Below are 21,210 nucleotides of genomic sequence, written 5' to 3'. Positions count from 1 at the left end.
CTTCCTCATCCTCTTCTGGGGACTCTACTGTAGAGGTCAGGGATGTTAGACATACTCACAGCTCAGTGCCTTAGCACTACTTCTGGGGTTGTTTAAACGAGACACAAATCACAGAGATGTGAAAAATGTCCTATTAAGTAGACCACAGAAAGGACTTTAGTCTGAAGTAGGAGAGGGTGGTGAGAATATAGTGTTGCTTTGTTTGGCCTCAGCTGGGTATGTTCGGGCTAGGCATCCAGCATTCCCCCTTTTGTACGAATCTGTAATGACAATGAAAACAATGTAAGGATGCCTTTTGCAGTTACAAATACATTTCTAGTAGGCTATTTCCTATGTACCTACCTTGGACATAATGTACACCGGCCATGTCTCTCCTTAAGAACTGTTGCTTAAAGGAGAGAAAGCTTCGTGAAATATTTCAAGTGATTATCATTTTTTTCTCAAATAGGTTATTTGTGAAAAAAGCATGGGAGGAAATACTGAGATGATCTCGCACTGGAAGCATGGCTACTCACCTGCCCCTCACCTGGCCCTGCCACTGAGCCTAGGCACGCCAGCGGCACTTTTGTTACATCACCTCAGAAGTAGCATCCGTTGCTGTCTCCTCATGACTCCTTCAACTGTCCCCACTTTTGACATTCTGTCCCCATTCCATGTCTTGAGGTCTTCTCCTCTAAGGGAAGATTGAGGAGACAGTGGCCTCTACTCTGTAAGGTGGGGCCTTTATGGTGGCGGCAGTGTATATAGCTTCCCCCACTGTTCCTAGAATGCTTCAGCAGCTTCTTATGCCTGTATGCAGGACTCCTCGTGTGCTAATTTCCTTCTTTACCGAGTCCTGAAAGAATTGAGATGTTTTATCCTGTCCAACGTTCAGAATCTCCTTTTCAATCCAAGATCTTTGAATGGATGGATGATGAATGACTGAGAGAAGGAATGAATGCGTGAACGGAACACATTTGAGATTCACGAGAAGCAGCTGCACTGGTGACTGCTCATCACCATCCCCTGTCCTTTTGTAATGCCTCCAAGGTTTTTATCGCTCTCTCAAAGAATGGCCACCTGGAGCCTGCAGATGTTGCAGGAGGCCACCCTTCCCTGGTGGCCTTGCCTCTCTTGCTCAGAACTTGCCTGGTCCTCCTGTTGAACATTTACTGAGTAGAAGGCGGAAGTTGGGTTTTTACAAGATTACCCATTGTACCCTAAGCAGTGAAGTTCGTCCTCTCCAAGAGCCCACAGTTTGCATGGGAAAGTGAAGCTGTGCACAGCTGAAAAATTTATAGGCAAAACAAGACATGAGATGAAAGCCGGGACTAGAGCAGCTGCCCTAAAGCAATGTCTGGTTCTCGAGTAATCCGGAGTGGGATCTGTGAGTGGTGTAGGGGTTGGGACAGGAAGGGTTGCTTCAGGCTGGAGTGCTCTGGAACGACCTTTGTGAGAAGTGTAGAGGCTAGGTCTTGGAGGACAGACAAGGATTGAGCAGACTGGGAAGGAAGGGAGAGCTGGGTATGGTCTGAGCTTTGTGTGGAGGCAGCATACCGAGAAACGGGGTTGGGGTCGGGAATGGCTTACAAAGTCCTTGCTGATTCACAGCACGGTGTTTGGCACTAGCTGGCGACATATCAGAGGAGAGAGCGTAGAGCATAGAACATTCCTTGGCGAGATGGAAGAGAGAATTACGTGGCATGAATCATCTCGGTCCACACTCAATCTGAACAGATTCTTTTCAGTTAAGTTTGGAGGGAAAGAGTTAAAGACACAAGGTGGCTGCAGGTTGGGGAGAGGATTGTAGTCCCATTGTCCATGAAGTCTGGTAGAGTGGAAGCCTGAGTCAATGATATCTTGGATTCCAGGCGTCAGACTGAATGTAAATGTACTGACATGAGTAGGAAGATGTTGGGAGGAGAGTTGGTAGCAGCTTTATTAGTTGTTCTGCGTTTGGGTGGGAAAAAGAAAGACTGCTGTAGAGTCTGGTAGGGGTGTGTGTGTGTGTGTGTGTGTGTGTGTGTGTGTGTGTGTGTGACTGGGAGGGAGGCAGTATGTGGCCTGGTGGAGAGAAGATACTCCAGCCATGCAAGTGATTTTCTTTTCTTCCTTTTTTTTGGGGGGGGGGTACAGTGGGGTTGGGATGAAAGGGTTTATTTGCTTGAACTTCCACAGCACTATTCAACACTGAAGGACATCAGGACAGGAACTGGAGGCAGGAGCTGATGCAGAGGCCATAGAGGAATGCTGCTTACTGGCCTGCTCCCCATGGCTTGCTCAGTCAGCTTTCTTAGAGAACCCAGGACCACCAGCCCAGGGATGGCACCACCCACAATGGGTGGTGCCCTCCCCCAATGATCACTAAGAAAATGCCCTGGGCTGGAGAGATGACTCAGTGGTTAAGAGCACTCACTGCTCTTCCAGAGGTCCTGAGTTTAAATCCCAGCAACCACATGGTGGCTCACGCAGGTGATTTTCAAGGGGAAAATGAGCAAAGGAGAAAGGCATGCAAGTGAGGTCAGGGCAGGATGCAGTGACTAAGAGATTGTGCTAGGGGAGATGGGGGAGCAAAGATGAGACCAGGGAAGTCACTGCTGAGCCCTGAATATAGCGTACATCTAGAAGGAATGACTAGGCAATAACAAAGCTTAACAAATCTTTAGTGAACCAAATTAATCAGTACTTTAGTGCCAGTATTGAGAGGTCAAAGTATTGATACACCCTAGGTCCTCAACGAATGTGTTCGATACCACAGCTCTTTGTCTCAGAACTGTTTGCCTAGCATTTGCTTCCCCCTTTTGGAAAGTAAAATGTTGGTCTTTGAATGTCTGATACACTGACAGTTTCTTCTATAAGCACAGTAAAGAGAGGAAGGTCAAAGGTTTACTCAAGACAAAGTCACCAAGAGGCATCTGGGCCTACGGCTAGTTGGGTGCATGGCATAGAATGTCCATAAAAACTTCTTTCAGTCGAGAGTCAACACAGAGAATGTCTGTCCCCATACGTTTTGACATTCCCTGGAAGAAGAGGATTGTCAAAAGAACAGGTGGCAGGGGAACTGAATATACTCAGCCCCTGCCCAGGAAGATGCGGCTGGGAAAGGGTCATGGCAGGGGTATGGGGCTTCAGGGTGCAGGTGAGACAGTCAGTCGCAGAAATATGAAACGCTGTGCTTCTCTTCTGCCACAGGGTACCATGCCGGTGGAACGGATGCGAATGCGCCCGTGGCTGGAGGAGCAGATAAATTCAAATACGATACCAGGGCTAAAGTGGCTGAACAAGGTAGGTGGGGTGTGTGTGTGTGCGTGTGTGTGTGTGTGCGTGTGTGTGTGTATGCTCGTTCCTACAGGAAACAGACAGGTAACGGTGATTATAAAACATGAATGCATCCTATGAAAAAGGTTTCGGCCACATTTCTGAGAGACAGGAGGGCTCAGGGGAAGGGAGACTTTTAAGCGACGAGGAAGGATGGACTATGGGTAATGGAGCCGTGAGTCATGGAGAGGGTATAACTCTAATTGGCTTTCTAGTTTGAGCTGTCATCGACCTATCTTTTTTATGTAGTTATCTTTGTAGTGGATAAGTACATTATGGATAGTGAAGGTATGAAGTCCTCTGTGGAGTTTCACAGCTTCGCCTCGGCTGTTCGCACTGTACACATGGTCACTGAAATGTATAGGCTTTGGGTCTGGCTAACTCTACTTGCAAGTTCTTTATAATAAAGGGTTTTCTTTTATCTGTTTGTTTTTTGTCACTTTCTCAGACTCTCACCTCAACCTGAGTACCTTTGGTTTCCAGGTGACTTTGTGAGACTCCTGTGGTGTGTTCCTCTCCGACCCGACCCTCTGTCCTCAGACCCTCTCTTTGCTTCTCCTACTGCTCAAGCACAAAAGGATACAGGGACTCCATGTGTTTGTTTGTTTGTTTGTTTGTTTGAGTGGAGGACCTTAACCTTTAAAAGGTTCCATTTTTGGTTTTGTTGTTGTTGTTGGTTTTGAGACAAGGCTTTTCTGTGTAGCCTTGCTATTCTGAAACTCTGTAGAGGAAGCTGGCCTTGAACTCGAAGAGATCCTCCTGCCTCTGCCTCCTGAGTGCTGTGCCACCACCCCCATTGCCCTTTAAAAGGTTCTTTTGCTCTTCTCCCTTAAAAGGAAAAAAGTACAGTCATGCTGGGGTGGTCTCTCTTGCCTTTAGTCCCAGGACTTGGGAGGCAGACATAGTCAGGCGGGAATCATTGCCAGTCTGAGGCCACTTTGACAAAGTGGGTTCTAGGCCAGCTGGGATACAAATTAAGACCCCATCCCAGACACAAACCACAAACAAACAAACAAATTAATGAATGTACTGCCTTTATATGAAACCTTACTTGTGTGTCTACCTTCCCTAACAAAGTGTTGTTAATCATTTACATTTTCCCAAATATGCACGTGTGTGTGTGTGGTGTGTGTGTGTGTGTGTGTGGTGTGTGTGTGTGTGTGGTGTGTGTGTGTGTGTGTGTGTGGTGTGTGTGTGTGTGGTGTGTGTGTGTGTGGTGTGTGTGTGTGGTGTGTGTGTGTGGTGTGTGTGTGGTGTGTGTGTGTGTGGTGTGTGTGTGTGTGTGGTGTGTGTGTGGTGTGTGTGTGTGTGTGGTGTGTGTGTGGTGTGTGTGTGTGTGGTGTGTGTGTGTGTGGTGTGTGTGTGTGTGTGGTGTGTGTGTGTGGTGTGTGTGTGTGTGTGGTGTGTGTGTGTGGTGTGTGTGTGTGTGGTGTGTGTGTGTGTGGTGTGTGTGTGTGTGGTGTGTGTGTGTGTGTGGTGTGTGTGTGTGTGGTGTGTGTGTGGTGTGTGTGTGGTGTGTGTGTGTGTGTGTGTGGTGTGTGTGTGGTGTGTGTGTGTGTGGTGTGTGTGTGGTGTGTGTGTGTGTGGTGTGTGTGTGTGTGTGGTGTGTGTGTGTGTGGTGTGTGTGTGGTGTGTGTGTGTGTGTGTGGTGTGTGTGTGGTGTGTGTGTGGTGTGTGTGTGGTGTGTGTGTGTGTGTGGTGTGTGGTGTGTGTGTGTGGTGTGTGTGTGTGTGTGGTGTGTGTGTGGTGTGTGTGTGTGGTGTGTGTGTGTGGTGTGTGTGTGTGGTGTGTGTGTGTGGTGTGTGTGTGGTGTGTGTGTGTGTGGTGTGTGTGTGGTGTGTGTGTGTGGTGTGTGTGTGTAGTGTGTGTGTGTGTGTGGTGTGTGTGGTGTGTGTGTGTGGTGTGTGTGTGGTGTGTGTGTGTGTGTGGTGTGTGTGTGGTGTGTGTGTGTGTGGTGTGTGTGTGGTGTGTGTGTGGTGTGTGTGTGTGTGGTGTGTGTGTGTGGTGTGTGTGTGTGTGTGGTGTGTGTGTGTGTGTGGTCTGTGTGTGTGGTGTGTGTGTGGTGTGTGTGTGTGTGTGGTGTGTGTGTGTGTGGTGTGTGTGTGGTGTGTGTGTGGTGTGTGTGTGGTGTGTGTGTGGTGTGTGTGTGTGTGGTGTGTGTGTGGTGTGTGTGTGTGTGTGGTGTGTGTGTGTGGTGTGTGTGTGTGTGGTGTGTGTGTGTGGTGTGTGTGTGTGGTGTGTGTGTGTGTGTGGTGTGTGTGTGGTGTGTGTGTGTGTGTGGTGTGTGTGTGGTGTGTGTGTGTGTGTGGTGTGTGTGTGTGTGTGTGTGGTGTGTGTGTGTGGTGTGTGTGTGGTGTGTGTGTGTGTGGTGTGTGTGTGTGGTGTGTGTGTGGTGTGTGTGTGTGTGTGGTGTGTGTGTGTGTGTGGTGTGTGTGTGTGGTGTGTGTGTGTGGTGCGTGTGGTGTGTGTGTGTGGTGTGTGTGTGTGGTGTGTGTGTGTGGTGTGTGTGGTGTGTGTGTGTGGTGTGTGTGTGTAGTGTGTGTGTGTGTGTGGTGTGTGTGTGGTGTGTGTGTGTGGTGTGTGTGTGTGGTGTGTGTGTGTGTAGTGTGTGTGTGTGTGGTGTGTGTGTGTGTGTGTGTGTGTGTGTGGTGTATTCCGAATGCTGTGATCCTTTAATACAGTTCCTCATGTTGTGGTGACTCCCAACTGTAACATTATTTCGCTGCTACTTCATAACTAATTGTGCTACTGTTATGAAGCATAATGTAAATGTCTGATATGCAGGGTGTCTGATATGTGATGCTCAGAGAGGTCTCGATCCACAGGTTGAGAACCACTGGTTTAGAGGAAGAGCTAAGTAGAATACGTTATGCCTTCTCTAAGAAGGCCCAAGGGAGAATTTTTTTCTTTCACTAAGAACAGCTAGAATTCTGAGCAAATCTCTCTTTCCTCTTCACTCTATTCTCCCATCATCTTTCAATCTAAAGGATGTGGTGAATAATTTAATGGGTCAGACTTTATTTTTTGCACCAGGTGTAAGAGCTTAAAGCCAGAGAGCAGATCAGGGCCGGCTTTTAAAGAGTGAAAAGGTCATTGTGGAGAAAACAAAACAAACAAATCGGAAAACCAACCAAGACTTCCGGTTTCATTCTATCTTCTCAGATTCCTTTGAACCTCACTCTTTACCTCGCCTTTTACTTTGAATTTAAGAAGACTGTAATTGAATATTCTGCTGGAGTCCTTTCCTTCAGAAAGGATGGGACACCTAGAAAATAGAAACAAATTAACTACATACTTGCTTTGCCTGTCCTGTCTTGTTCTGGAAGGTTTTGTGGCAAGCAGTCTATTCTTTCCAGGCTTGCAAGTCGAGGCTCCAGTGTGTGCTTAGTCTCTTCTAAAAACACAAACAAGAGCTCGGGTCGCCCTGGATTGCTCAGTGAGCAACAATCCGCACAGGGGGATAAAGAGGGAGGGATGGTGGGTCAGAGACAGTGTAGCGAGATGTAGGGAAACAGATACAAGCAGTGGCAGCTGGCATTTGTTAAGTAGGTTTTGATTCTTACTCATCTAAGCAAGGGGTTACATACAGCAGCTCCCTTAATCCCTACTCCGGGAAGGGGCTGTTATTTTCCATGTTGCAGACCAGTAGAGAAGTAAGAAAGGCTCAAGTTTGGTTTCATGATGTGAGATTGAAGTGTGTGTTTCTCGGTTCTCAAGAAAAGCAAATGGTCGGTTTCCACTTTTTCTTTTTTGGACAGTAGAGTTTCCTGTTCTCTCTTTTGCTCCTCCTGAGCCATGTCTGTATGTGGAGAACACAGGGTGTCATTACACCTTTTGTGTCAACTGGCAACCTGTAGTCGGGTGGTCTCTATAGAGGGTGACCAGTAGCCTCTACCTCCAAGTCTCCCAGTCTCTGTGAATATGGCCTTGTTTGGAAAAGGGTTTCCAAGGCAGCCCAGGACTGCGGGATGAGAGCATCCGGGTTATCGGCCTGGGCTCTAAGTCCAAGGACAGGTGTCTTTTAAAGAGACCAAAGAAGACACACACAGAGCTTTGCGAAGCCAGGGGGTATGGTGAAGCCACAGCCCCGGAACTCCTGGAGCTATCAGAGTCTGGAAGAGTGTCTTCTAGAAGTTTTAAAAACATTGGAACCCCTCCAACACCTTGATTTTTGGATGTATCTCTCCTTTCAGCCACTTAGGGTACAGTCAGTTTTTAATGTCAGTTTTAGGGAACAAGTGTCACCTCTAGGTACTTCTCTTTCATGGGGACTCCTTGTATGCTCCCCGCTACCTCCAGTGTTGGAGAGAAAAAGGCCTTGTGCGTACTGGGCAAATCCTCTGCCACTGAGGTACATCCCTAGTCTCGGATGAGTTTTTCTGCTCCAGGGCCAGAGGCAGCAGTCTCTCCTTGTATAATTAAACCCTTAGTGTGCTCAGGGGACCTTCCCTGCTGGGCTTCTCTGCTCTGGCTGTGGCACCCCAATTCTCTTCCAAAAGAAAACTGGAAAAGAGGGCATCCTGGTCATCTCTTGAACACTTCTATTGGGCTGGACCTGAGGCCATCTGATGAAAAGGAACATGTCACTAGCTCTAGTTTCCCCCACTTCTCAGGACAATGTTGACACAGGAATGCCTAGGCTGCCGTGTGTCTGAGGGTCCCTGTTAGGCAAGTAACCCACAAGGGCTAAGCTACACTAGTTGTGTGTCTGTGCCCATGGACAGTAGAGCCCTCAGATGGGTCATGGTATTTTCTATCCATACCTAAACTCCTACGGGCATCTTTTTATAGACTTCCTCTAACAGGCTTGTTGGCATTCATCTGTCGACATAATTACGTCACCAAGGGCCTGTTGTTTTTTCCTTGCTATTCCAAGTACTCTTAAGAACCCCTGTTAGCATTTTGAGTGGTTGGACCTGTTTCCAAAATCTTGTTTCCAGTTGAAGACTGTTGGGATTCTAGTAAAACAGATGAACCATCCTTAAGACTTTGTGATTCTCTTAAACCACAGTTGGTATCTCAGTCCACTTTGTGTTGCAGTAATAGAATGTGTTAATCTGCATATAGAATTTTTCTGACTCAAAGTACAGGTGGCTGAAGCTTCTGTATAGCATGGAGCCCAAGTAAAGGCTGCTCTACAGCATGGCTGATACCAGAAGACCCAAGTCTTTAAGCAAAGAGAAGACCTGGGCAGGGTTCAACTTGTTGTTAAAATGACAGCCGATTCTTTAAGGAACTAGAGTCCTCCTACCAGACTCAATCTACTCCTCTAAATGGCACTGACCCACTCATGAGGGTACAGTCTATGATCTAAGTACTCTACCCTGGACTGTCATCGCTTAGCCCATCCACACTGGGTTGCAAGACACACTCAGGCTACATCCAGGCCATAGCAGTGGACAGTCAGGATACATTTTTACCCATAGCTATAAGCACTTGGTACAGTACAGTATGGCTGTCCTGATGGTTACTCTATGTCCAGTGCCAAATCAAGTGTCTGATCAAATAGGAGGCTTTTCATATAAAGTGAACCTGTGGATGAAGCAAAGAAACACAAATTCATGGCTCTTTCTATTTTTGTTGTTTTTCTTTACATAGGATAATCAAGCTTGGTTGTATATATCTGTAACGTTCACACTCAGCATTGCTGAGTATTTGAGTCTAAATGGGCTATCTATGGAAACCCTGCCTGAAGAAGAGGAGGAGGAGGGAGGGGAGGAGGAAGAGGAGGAAGAGGAAGAGGGAGGATGTGGAGGAGGAAGGGAAGAGAGGAAAAAAGAAAGGAATAAAGAGAGAAAGAGAGAGAGAGAGAGAGAGAGAGAGAGAGAGAGAGAGAGAGAGATCATTGTTAGGATTAATGGGTTGGCCACTGTCATGTCTATCTCCAAGAAGGAGTCCATCCACTAATTAATTATGCCTTAATTTGTTTTGATGTCCTACTTCTAATAAAATTGAAGGAAACTTGCCCTGTAACAGGGCCCAGCTACAGTGGAAGGGTTCAAATGAACATCTAAGACGTTACCAGAGCGGCATCCTTACCACTTGGAAAAGAGACCCTGGAAAGGCCATCTGCTTGTTATGACAATATTTGCAAATGACATAATATGGTTGAATCATATATCTAGAATGAATAGAAGACCCAATTCTTACATGCCCACATCTGGATTTCTTACTATCTAGCTTTATCTTTTCTGTATGGATAGGAGGGGGTGTTACCTTAAAGGCATTGTACGCTAGTGTATATCTGTAAGATTTCAGGATATCTCCTTATCTGGTATATCATTGTCAATTGGACAGTCAATAATACGATTTTCAGTATCTCTGTCCCACTTACATTCAGACACCTTGTGTATTTCCAAGATACCTTTTAAAAATAATTTATTTTTGACATTATAAATATAATTACATCACTTCCTCTTTTCTTTCTACCTTCTACATCTTCCATGCATCCCCTCTCTCCCTCCCCCTCCCAACTCTTTTAAATTCATGGCCTCTCTTTCTTCCATTGATATCTATTGTTTTGATATTTATTCTTAAACATAAGTATAACCTGCTCAGCATGTATACTGTTCTTACATGTGTGTTCCCAGGTTGACCATTTGGTCACATGGGAACCTTGTTCTTAACTTCCTCACAAAGGTTTACAGACTGGTCGGACTAGTTTGCAATCCTACCAGCAGTGAATGAGAGTTCTGCTTTTACCACACGCCCTCTCCAGCCTTTGCTGTCAATCATTTGTTAATCTTTGACACTCTGACTGGGCTGCGATTAATCTCGGGGTTGTTTTGATTTGGATTTTCCTAATTGCTAGGGATGGTGAATAATTTTTTTTGAGCTACTTCTTAGACTCTTTTTTTTCTCTTGAGAACTCAGTGTTCAGATTCAGGCTGTCTTTTAAATGGGCCTTTGTTTGTTTGTTTGACTCTGGCTTTTTAGTTTTTTATCTCCTCTGAATGTTTATCCTTTATCCGATGGATAGCTGGACAATTCTCACTCATTCCCTGAGCTTACCCTAAACCTTGTTGACTGTCTCTTTAGCTGCGTGGAAGACACACCTTTTAGTTTCATGCAGTCCCACTTGTCAGTTGTTGACCTTAATGTGCAAACCAACAAAGTGCTATCCAGGGAGTCCTTTCCTACACCTGTGCCATGTAGGCCCTGCATATGTTTTCTTATAGGAGTTTCCGTGTTACAGGTCTTTACGTCTCTGATCTATTTGGTGTTAGTTTTCACGGAAGGCGATAGATATGGGTCTTGTTTTCTTTTTTTCTGAATGTGGACGGTTCCCCAGCACCAGTTGTTGAAGGAAGACATGTTCTCCCTTCTGTATCCTGCCACATGGCTCAATCTACATTTCTAGGAGTTCTTTTGTAAGTTTTGGGGATCTCTAATGTATGGCATCATGTGATCTGCAAATAGAGGTAGTCTGACTTCTTTCCCTACTCACATTCCTTTATTTTCCTCCTCCTGCCCTGTTGTCGAAGCTGGTGCTGTCTGCAATACTGAAAAGGAACAGGGACAATGGGCATCTCTGTCTCCTTCCTGATTTCTGTCATATCGAGTCAAGCCTTTACTATGTTCCTTCTAGCCTACTTTATCTAGGAATCATGAAGGCATGGTGGATTCTGCGTCTATTGAGATGATCATGGGATTTTGGTCTTTAAGTCCACTTCTGTGGTTTATTATCTTTATTGACTTGGGTATATCGAACTATCTCTGAATTTCAGGGATAAAGCAGACTTGTCCATGGTGTACAATCTTTTTGACGTATGTCTGTGTTTGGTTTGCAAGTTTGCTTTTTTTTTTTTTTTTTTTTTTTTTTGGTTCTTTTTTTCCGGAGCTGGGGACCGAACCCAGGGCCTTGCGCTTCCTAGGCAAGCGCTCTACCACTGAGCTAAATCCCCAACCCCGCAAGTTTGCTTTTTTGACTTTTAAGTCTCTTCTAACTGTGAGCAGTAAGTGCCCTGTTTAACATGTGCCCTGTCACTGACTGGTTGGAGAACCCAATCTAGTTCAGGATTTATCTGTACAGTTGCTTGTGATTTTTTTTTCAGGAATGCAGGAGGCATCTACTGCACAGTTCATCACTTCTCTCACAGCTCTGTGTGTCTCCCATTCTGGTTGTTGGTATTCACAGTAGAGATTGGTTAGACCAAGGCACCACAGCTGCTCCTTGGACCAATGACCTTTCTCTTTTCTCACTTTCAAACAGGCTTGTGTTTTTGTAAATATCAGACTATCTCTGCAGAGGGTAAAAAGTCCAAACAGAAGGAACAAACTAGTTAGAACACCTTATCATTGTTGGGGTGTGTGGGGAAGCCGAGGGAGATAACAGAACTAGTTTCCATGGTGACCAAGGTATGCCTTTCCCTTGCTCAAGACAGTCTCAGCCAGTTCTCCCTCAGTTGGGCAGGTCTGTTCATAGGCACACACAGGAGCACTTGGATGTATTCTTTCCGTTTGAAGTGTGTACAGCCACCATGTGTGAAGGGTTGGGTCACTGGACTCTGAAGATGTCTTGGGGTATATGCTGACATGTTAGAACAAATTTCCTGTTCCTTGAAACAAAAGGATCTTTGAGAGGAATTCTTATTTTTTTTTAAATCTCAATTTGAAAATAAATCTTGGATCTGGAGAGATTGGTTCAGCAGTTAAGGGAGTATACTGCTCTTGAAGGAGACTCTAGTTCAGTTCCCAGGGATCCAATGCCCTCTGGACCTGCACACGCAGACACAGAGACACACAACACAGAGACACACAGATATATAAATACAAAATAAAAACGTGTGTTTAAAATGAGACTTACACTTTTCCATGAAAGTATTTTCAAGCACTGGGATATATTTATTCAGCAGCGCTCTTTATGCATTATGAGAAACTAGTTAAGAGCTATGCGTGGTTTTTAAAAGCTTTCCACTTTAATTTCCAGTGTTTATTTCAGAGACTTCAGGCACCGCCCATTTCTCCTTAGTTCCTGTCGACTGCTGAGCCGCCTTTACTAACCTCTACAGCTTTGCACTTCCTGGCTATTCCGTATAAACAGGGCCGTGGGATGTTTGTTCCCTTTGTGTCCCTTTTGTTGTGTCTGGGTTATTTTTGTTAGAACAATCTTTGCAAAGTCCACCTATGAGGTTGTATGTGTCAGTATCTCGTTCATGATCCGTTTAAACTAAATGGAATGATATCCAATGAAATATGTGCAGTACAATAGAATGATAGTCCACTGTATGCACACACCATGCTCGCTGTATGGGTTCATCCATCTTTGGGCTGTGCAAGAATGTGCACATTTGTGTATCAGTTTTTGTTGAGTATCTATAATTCTTTGAATATGCATCTAGACATGAAGTAAAATCATGGTGTTGCCGGCATCGTGTGCTTACCTTTCTGAGGAACAGCTGGACTGTTTCCCACAGTGGCCGTGCTATTCCCCATTCCCCAACAGTGCATGGGAGTTCCAGTGTCTCCCAATCCTCACTTTTTATCTTCTAGTTTTCTCTTATTCCCTGTCTAGCCATTCTGGTGGGGTGAGGTGATTGTCGTTATAGTTTACTGTTCTTTAGTGATTGGTAACAACCAGCATGTTTTCATATATTTATACCTTTTTTAAAATTAAAAAAAATTTTTTTGGTGAAATGTCTTTTTGGGTCCTTCACTCATGCACACATCCACAAACTCGCAATGCTTGAAAAGATGTTACCTATGTTACCTTGGGAATTCAGGTTGTGTTAAATCAGAACTCATTTCACCTAGAACCCCTTTTATATTTATTCTTTGGCACTTTCATACATGTAAACAGTATACTTTGATCTTATCCATCCCTGATCTCCCTTCCCACTTCCCCTGGACCCCTCTCTGATCTTCATGTTCACTCTTTCTGCTTTAAACCATCCTCGGAGTTTCATTGGTCCCTCCCACAAGTACACGGGCATGGGGCCATCAGCTAGAGCATTATCAGTCACACCTCCTGAGAAAGATGGCTTTCCTTCCTGAGCAGCCGTTAACTGACAACATAGCTCCTCATCTGGGGGTTAGACCTAGCGAGCCTACCTGCCTTCCATTCTGAATGTTGCCCGGCTTCATCTTGTACAGGCAGACATAGCTGGGGCTAGTTCACAGGTTCAGCAGCCATGACCTGGCGCTCCTCCCCACTCTCCCATTATCACTTCTTTCTGCTCCTACGTCCGTGATGTTGCCTGGGTTTTGAGGACTCAGTGTGGATACCTCATTTGGGACTGACCACTCAATATCACTTATTCTAGAGACTTAGTAACTCTGACTAGTGCAAGTCTGCACTGGGTGCTGCCCACTGTACAAAGGAACTGCTCTAGCTAAGGCTGAGAATACACTGTTTGTGGCTGTAAACAACATTTAGGAGGCAGTTTGGAAACATGTCAGTTTAGGAAAAAACTGTCCTGGGTTCCCAGCCAGGGCCTATGACTTTGATAGTCATGGACTTTTGACTATAATGACTTTTTTACAATACCAGACACAAATCCACATTGGCAGAGCAGGCCTTAAATGCAGGCAGAGAGAAGTTGGTTACTGACGTTGATGTCACACTGTGCCAGTGGACACACTGCATGGCTGGTCTGTGTTACAGTATGGAGTCCAGTGATGGACAGTTTAAGACATGGTGTTTCCTCCCTAGCATCTTGGTAGCACCTTGCAGCATTTTGGAATCTAGGCATCAGGGAAAAGCTTTCCATTAGGTCAGTTCCTTTCCATTTGTATTCATTTTTACAGGAAAATAAGAAACCATGTTAAGTAATTTTGCTCTTGGATTTTCATGCACATTAAAAAACGAAAATCCCCCTCAGCCTTCTTCGGACACCCCTACTCGTTGGCCCACCTGTGGGCCACACACACTGAACAGTGAAGAGTTTATGAAAATGTCTGTCACTTTCAGTTCTTCTTTATCAACTGTCATAAATACAGTTGATTTACCCCCTAATAACAGCTTTGGAAACTCTCGGGCATTTTGAAATATCATCAGTTCAGCCTCTGTGAGTGGTTTTGTGTAGAGGTCCCTTTGAGACAGCTGGGTCCCTTTCTAGAGTTCGCTGCATGAGATCAGGTGGTGGAAATTCCCTACTGACCTTCTTTTTCTTTCCCTGCTGAGGGATGCTGGCATCCCTGGTGTTTAGCAATTATCAGGAGTATCCAAAAATTTGAAGGAAGGAAGGAAGGAAGGGAAGGAGGGAGGGAGGGAAGGAGGGAAGAAAGAAGGAAAGAAGGAAGGAAGGAAGGGAGAAAGAAAGAAAGTGAGAAAGCAAGAAAGAAACAAAACATACCTCCCTACCTCCCCACCTCACTCCACCCTCAACTCCAGCACATTCCTGGGCTTTAATCTCCATAGAATCCAAGTCAGTAAGGCAGAGAATCGAAATCTAAACAAATCTAAAAAAGGTGAGAGACAGTGTGTGTGGCATAATGGGGGTGGGGGGGGTGGGGGGGGTGCCAGGGGAGTGTTACATGACCTTGGCTTTGGTTTTTTTAGATACTTTGAACCAAGAGTTCCTTGGTGGAATAATTGATTCTTTAAGCTCCTCACTTGTAAGCTGAACTCCTTAGGCCATAGCAAGAAACAAAAGTGATCCTCATGTGCACATGCACAGCCAGATGGTCAGTGTGCACACATGGTCAGTGTGCAAGCATGGTCAGTGTGCACACATGGTCAGTGTGCAAGCATGGTCAGAGGGCAGGCATGGTCAGTGTGCACACATGGCCAGTGTGCACACAGGGTCAGAGGGCAGGCCTACCCACCTTTCTTTTCATACGTGTGGTTGCACAAAGAGTAGGACCTTTTTCTAGAGCATTAGTTTCTGCATGTGTTTGCTAGGTTGACTAAAGCCATTGTGAGTTGTGGTCAGAAAGGTAGAGTCCAGTATAAAGTTTATACTGAGCTTTTTGCCAAACTGGACATCTTTGCATTATTTTCTTCTATTATGTCCAAGACAGGACCCGGACCTTGGAAGGATTAGAATAGTAAATGCATGTGTACTCGGGCGTGCGCGCGCGCGCGCGCGCACACACACACACACACACACACACACACACACACACACTCACACTCACACAATCTCTCTGTTTAGTAAATATCCATGCAAACCTGAAGTTTCTTGTTTTCTGAGGCAGTGGTCTCCAATACAGTAGACATTCCTTTAGGAACATGACGAGACGAAATAATAAAATACATACTAGAAGTTTCAGCCAGTGGCTAGTTGTCAGTTGAAAGGGGAGGGGTACAACATGTGGAACACATTGTAGCATAAATCTTCACCTTTGGCCTTATAATATCCTTTTGCTCTGCCAGGCCATGCAAGATTCTGAATTTTTTCTTGGTGGGATTGTCAGAATTAGGGACGAAGTGGGGCAGTGGGATTTTAAATTTTTATTTTATTTAAGTTTTCTTCAAATTGTGTTTGTTGCATGTGTACAACATGCTCATGGGGTTCCTACTGTGCATGTGTAACGTTGGTTGTCCTCTTCAATAGCTCTCCACCTTAGACTTTGAGATAGTGTCTCTCAGTGAGCCTGGAGCCTACTGACTGGGCACGATTGGGCTTGCTCCAGGAATCTTCTGGTCTCAACTTTACCAGCCCTGGGATTACAGACTGTGCTGAGTAGTTTTATGTCAACTTGTCAGAAGCTGAAATCATCTGAGAAGAAGGAAGCTCAATTAACAAAGTGCCTCTGTCAGATCTGGCTGTAGACAAGCCAGACAAGACAAGGAATTTTCTTAGTGATTGATATGGGAGGATCCAACCCATTGTGGGTGGTGCCATCCCTAGGCTAATAGTCTTGGGTTCTATAAGAAATCAGGCTAAGCAAGCCATGAGGAGTAAGCCAATAAGCAGCACCCCTCCATAGCCTCTATTAGCTCTTGCCTGCAGTTCCTGCCCTGCTTGAGTTCCTGTCCTGACTTTCTTCGATGATGAACAGTGATATGGAAGCATAAGCCAAATAAACCTTTTTCTCCCAAATTGCTTTGCTCATGGTGTTTTATCACAGCAATAGTAACCCTAATTAAGACATAGGCACACACCACACCTAGCTTTTTATGTGGGTGTTAAGGTAGACTTGGGCCTTCATGTTGGCATGGTGAGCACTTCATCAACTGAGCCACCTTCCCAGCCCAAGGGCTTGCTTTAGAGTCGGCTTCCACAAACTCACCTTTGTTTAGCTGTGAAATTGAGTACTAGAGCCCATGCTGTCTTCAGCCATGGCGTCAATGTTTAACTATTTTTTTCCCCTTTCATTTCAGGAAAAGAAGATTTTCCAGATCCCCTGGATGCATGCAGCTAGACACGGTTGGGACGTAGAAAAGGATGCTCCACTCTTTAGAAACTGGGCAATCCATACAGGTATCAAACCTTGCCTTGTTTAGTTACACAGCGCTGTTGTGTGTTTTTGTTTTCATTACACAATTGTCCTGACTCACAACTTCGTGAGGCTAGCTCTGAAGATCCTGTGACTTGTCCCCAGCTACTTTTAGGAGATGTATGAGTTATATAGGCTACATCACTCAGAAGAAGTGATGTCCCACCCATCCCAGAGGTTCCTAGTCTTTAAATTTCCCATAGACACGGTATTCTGATAAGTTCTTCATGGTGACTCGGGCAAGTTAGCATTATTAAAGTATAGTAATACATTTATTGCAAAAATTCTGCATGGAGCTATCTTTTAGATATGAACCTTTTTCTGCATCCTTGAAGCTAGTCACTTCTGCTTGTTGGCATTCTAGTCCTATGTATAGTTGGTGTCTTAAGTCTACCATTTTATTTTTCCCCTCAAACTATATGGTAGAGCCAGAGTGACTAGCCAGTGTGACTCCCATTGTCTAGGCTTTTTAAAATAAAACGGCAATGCCTAATAAATGTCTCAACCAAGTGGGATTGTTGTTCAACTAGAACAAAGCGGCTTTTTGTACCCCCTGGCAGTACTGGTTTTAGACATTACCCCCCTTGTCTAATGTCCCTTCCCCCCTTCCTTATCTCCGGCTGTTTTGCTAGGAAAGCATCAACCAGGAGTAGATAAACCAGATCCGAAAACATGGAAAGCAAATTTTCGATGTGCCATGAATTCCTTGCCCGACATTGAGGAAGTGAAGGACAGAAGCATAAAGAAAGGAAACAACGCCTTCAGAGTCTACCGGATGTTACCCTTATCTGAGCGACCTTCCAAGAAAGGTAAAGCTGTTTGCCGACTAAGTAAACGACCCCTCAGTGTCCAGAACCGTATCACGCTAGAGGGGATAATTCTGTCATCGCCGGCCTTGGAAAAAAAACTTTTAAGGCACCAAAAGCAGAAGAGACGCCTTGGGATTTCGATCTCGTAGAGATGAGGCAGTGGGTTCCAGAAAGAGCTTAATGTGGGATAGCCTATGTATGTTTCTCTGTCCTTCAATGAATTGATCCAGAACTATCTTTTTGTTGCCACAGGAAAGAAACCAAAGACAGAGAAAGAAGAGAGAGTTAAGCACATCAAGGTAATCTTCGGTTGTTTAGAAAGCTCATGTTGTGACCGTGTCGCAATGATTCCTGTTCTGTCTCATCAGGACCTTGGCAGAGGCTTTGGCTTTGGCCTTTCTCCTTCTGCTATTGTGTTTTATGTGCCTTTTGTATTTCCTTCTCTGCCTGTACCCACCCATAAACATGAGTCCACGGACACTTTGCCTAGTCCAGTGTCCCAGAGAAAAATACCCAGATGACATCACTGATTCACAGAGCTTGGTAGTCCAATCTCTCAGCTCCAGCAACCAGCTTCTGTCGAATGCTGTGAAATGTGGTTTCAGACTCTGAAATATGTTTGAAAACTAGAGAAATTTTTATCTCTATAAGAAGTATTAACTCTATTTATACCCATCATAAGCCATTAGGCTGGGGACACAGTAGTTCGTACACTCCATTAGTGAGAGTTTCAGCGGTTTATTTTCTGCTCTGTGAGTGACTCATCCCATGTAAGTCCCAGGAGTTTTCCATGGAGACAGGTCTGTGTGCTTGAGGTTGGCCTAACCACACCCCTGTATTTCAATGATCTTAGTGCATAGAAGGTGTAGCCCTTGTTAAATATCGAGGAAGGTGTCAGAAAATCCCAGGCCTGACTAGGGAGGCCCATCAGTTGTTAAGCAAAGAGCAGACAGCACAGCTAGAGACCCAAAGACCACCGATGAAATGATATAAGCTACTGGCTTCTGTGTGCAGAGGAAGGGTCTGAAGTATGTGAAATAGATGTGGACCATCCTGATTTATTTAAAAACAGAAAAGCCACCAAGTGACATAATGTAGAGGATAGTCTCCTATGTGTACCATGAGGGTGCTTGTCTGGGCTCCAGAATTCTCAACCCCTGCCAGATACCCTCATGGAAAATGTTGTATGTAGTAGTGTTTGTGTAGAACCTGTCCACATCTTCGATTTACTTTAAGTTACCCCTTGGTTGCTTTTAATACCTAATATGATATAAAAGTTGTGTTGTATCATTTAGAGAAGAAGAAGAAGAAAAAGTCTATATATGTTTTGTACAGACTAGTGATTGGTTGAATATGTAGGTAATATGTAGCTATAGCATTTTGGATACATGTGACTATCTGTTGTTAGATTTTCTTTATGTGTCTAGGTGCTGCGTGTATGTCTGTGCACCATGTATATGCCTGCTATCTACAGAGGCCTCAGATCCCTTGGAGTTGAGGGCATTGAGAGCCTCTATGAATGTACTAAGAACCCTCTGGGAGGTACCTGGATCCTCTCAGAGAGCAGCGAGTGCTTCGAACTACGAAGCCATTTCTCTAGCCCCTGCAGTTAGAGTTTGAGGGAAATTTTAGCTAGCTGTTCAAAGTTGAGAGATGCTTATCTCTGTAATGGGAACTAAATATTGTAGGTGGACTACTTAGCAGTGACACTTTGTTTCATTTTTAATATTTTAAAGTTTCCCATTTATTTTTAAAATCGCACAGGATTAGGGACTGGAGTGGCAGCTCCATTGGTTAAGACTGAGCCTACGGGACCTGAGTTTGGTTCCCAGCACCTATGTCAGGTGGCTCGCAACAACCTTTAACTTCAGCTTCAAGAGACCCAAAGCCCTCTTTTGGCTTCTGCAGACATGCACATAACTCACTTCCTCTGTCTCTCTCTGCTTTTCTGTCTGTCTGTCTGTCTGTCTATCTCGCTCACTCTCAGACACATAGATAGATAGATAGATAGATAGATAGATAGATAGATAGATAGATAGATAGATAGATAGATAAAATATAGCGTAGGATTAATGATGAATTTTGTTGTAATTTTTATTGTGGAAAATTTTTGTACACATTGAAAGGAGTAAAATTTACTCGAGATCACCCCTTAATTTTAATATTAATCAATTCCTGACCACATTTGCTTCCTTAGTGCCTCCGTCTTCCCCAACTCTCAGTATCATTGTAGATATTTGACCCATTTTAGCTACGGAAACAATTTGTGATAGTTGTCCATGTATTTTCAGGCAAATCTCAGATATGATGTTTCTTCCATAAATATCTCACCATATATTTTTAAAAATACATGACCTTTAAAAATACCATGGTATCATTATTTTAGCTGATGAATTTGACAGGGATCCCTCAGTATCATTAAATATCTGTCCAATGCTCAGGTTTCCTAGTATCACAGAAATGTTTTTACAGTGTAAATATATATATTTACTATGGGCTGGGTGTGGTAGGCAGTACACATCTATAATGCCAGCATCCAAGAGGCTAAGTTAGGGAGATCTTGAGGATAATTGTCTTGCACCATATAATTTGAAGAAAACTTTGTTTCAGAAAAGAAAAAGAAATTTACATGAGAATCCTGTGTGAATTTTTTTGATATGTCTCAAGAATTTTTCTTTCTTTAAAAAATATTTTTAATGATTTATTTTTACTTCATGTGCATTGGTGTTCTGCCTATATGATGTCTGTGTGAGGCTGTCAGATCTCCTGGAATTAGAGTTAGCAACAGTTGTGAGCTGCCGTGCAGTTGCTAGGAATGGAGCCCGAGTCCTCTGGAGCCCAGAGTTTTCTTTCTTTCTTTGCTTGCTTGTTTGGTTTTTCTTGGAGACACAGTCTCATTGTGTAGCCTAGGCTGGCCCCAGACTTGCAGTAATTCTCAACCCTCGGCCTCTCTAGCGCTGGGATCATGGACCAGAGCCACCACAGCCATCTTGAGTGGTTTTGTTTTTAGTCTATGGGCTTTCCCTATGTCTTTTTTTTAATTAAAAAACAAAAACATTATTTTCTCCCTGTGATTATAAAAATCTAATTATTAGCCATGCTATTTTCCATGGTGATATTTTTTTGACCTACATTTGAGTGTCCTAAACATATCTATACATCTCAGTAAATGGTGTATAACTTCTTTTTGCCACAAATATCTAATCTGAAGAATTCACTACACTCTTAGGTGCGATTGTATCATGTTTACTGTTTTCACAGCACTCAGTGGACTGGCATAGAACAATAATACACATCTGATAACTGAGTGGGTACATGAGCATTTATTAAATAAATACAGATATATTTATCCTGCGTGATGGGAGTCAGGGGCTTTACATTAGAGTACAGATTTAATTTCATAACTGCAGTTAGTAGAAAAACGAAATAACATCTACTTTTCAGTATATTTTTCCCACCTGTAACCACTATATTCCATTCAGTATCAAATATCAAAGACTATATGGCAGGCCATTCTATTATGTCTGTTTAAGACAGACAAACTGCTACCTCTGAAGTTGGAACCCGCAGGAAGGCTGAGACTGCAGCATCACAGGGCTGTGGGGATGTGAGGAAGTGTGTTTCCTGCGGTGGGTAGCATGTGGGGCTCTCCTAAGGAAAGGGTAGCTTTGGTTACATCAGCCTTGCGGGGACACTCAAATGAGCAAGTTGTGGAAGGCAC

At 44.3% G+C, this 21,210-nt stretch overlaps 1 protein-coding gene across 5 annotated transcripts in view; it reads left to right on the top strand.

Moving 5' to 3' along the window:
* Positions 1 to 21,210, top strand: part of Irf2 (interferon regulatory factor 2) — a 111,766-nt gene that overhangs the window by 54,817 nt on the left and 35,739 nt on the right. For 4 of the 5 annotated variants that reach the window (XM_063275233.1, XM_006253139.5, XM_063275234.1 and 1 more), the window contains 4 exon segments: positions 3,172 to 3,264; positions 16,565 to 16,664; positions 17,313 to 17,489; positions 17,742 to 17,788. In XM_063275233.1, coding sequence (XP_063131303.1) covers positions 3,172 to 3,264; positions 16,565 to 16,664; positions 17,313 to 17,489; positions 17,742 to 17,788 — 417 coding nt within the window. 5 annotated transcript variants of the gene reach the window in all.

The sequence above is a fragment of the Rattus norvegicus genome, chromosome 16 (assembly GCF_036323735.1).
Source record: "Rattus norvegicus strain BN/NHsdMcwi chromosome 16, GRCr8, whole genome shotgun sequence".
Taxonomy (NCBI): domain Eukaryota; kingdom Metazoa; phylum Chordata; class Mammalia; order Rodentia; family Muridae; genus Rattus; species Rattus norvegicus.
This window is presented reverse-complemented; position numbering and strand designations above follow the sequence as displayed.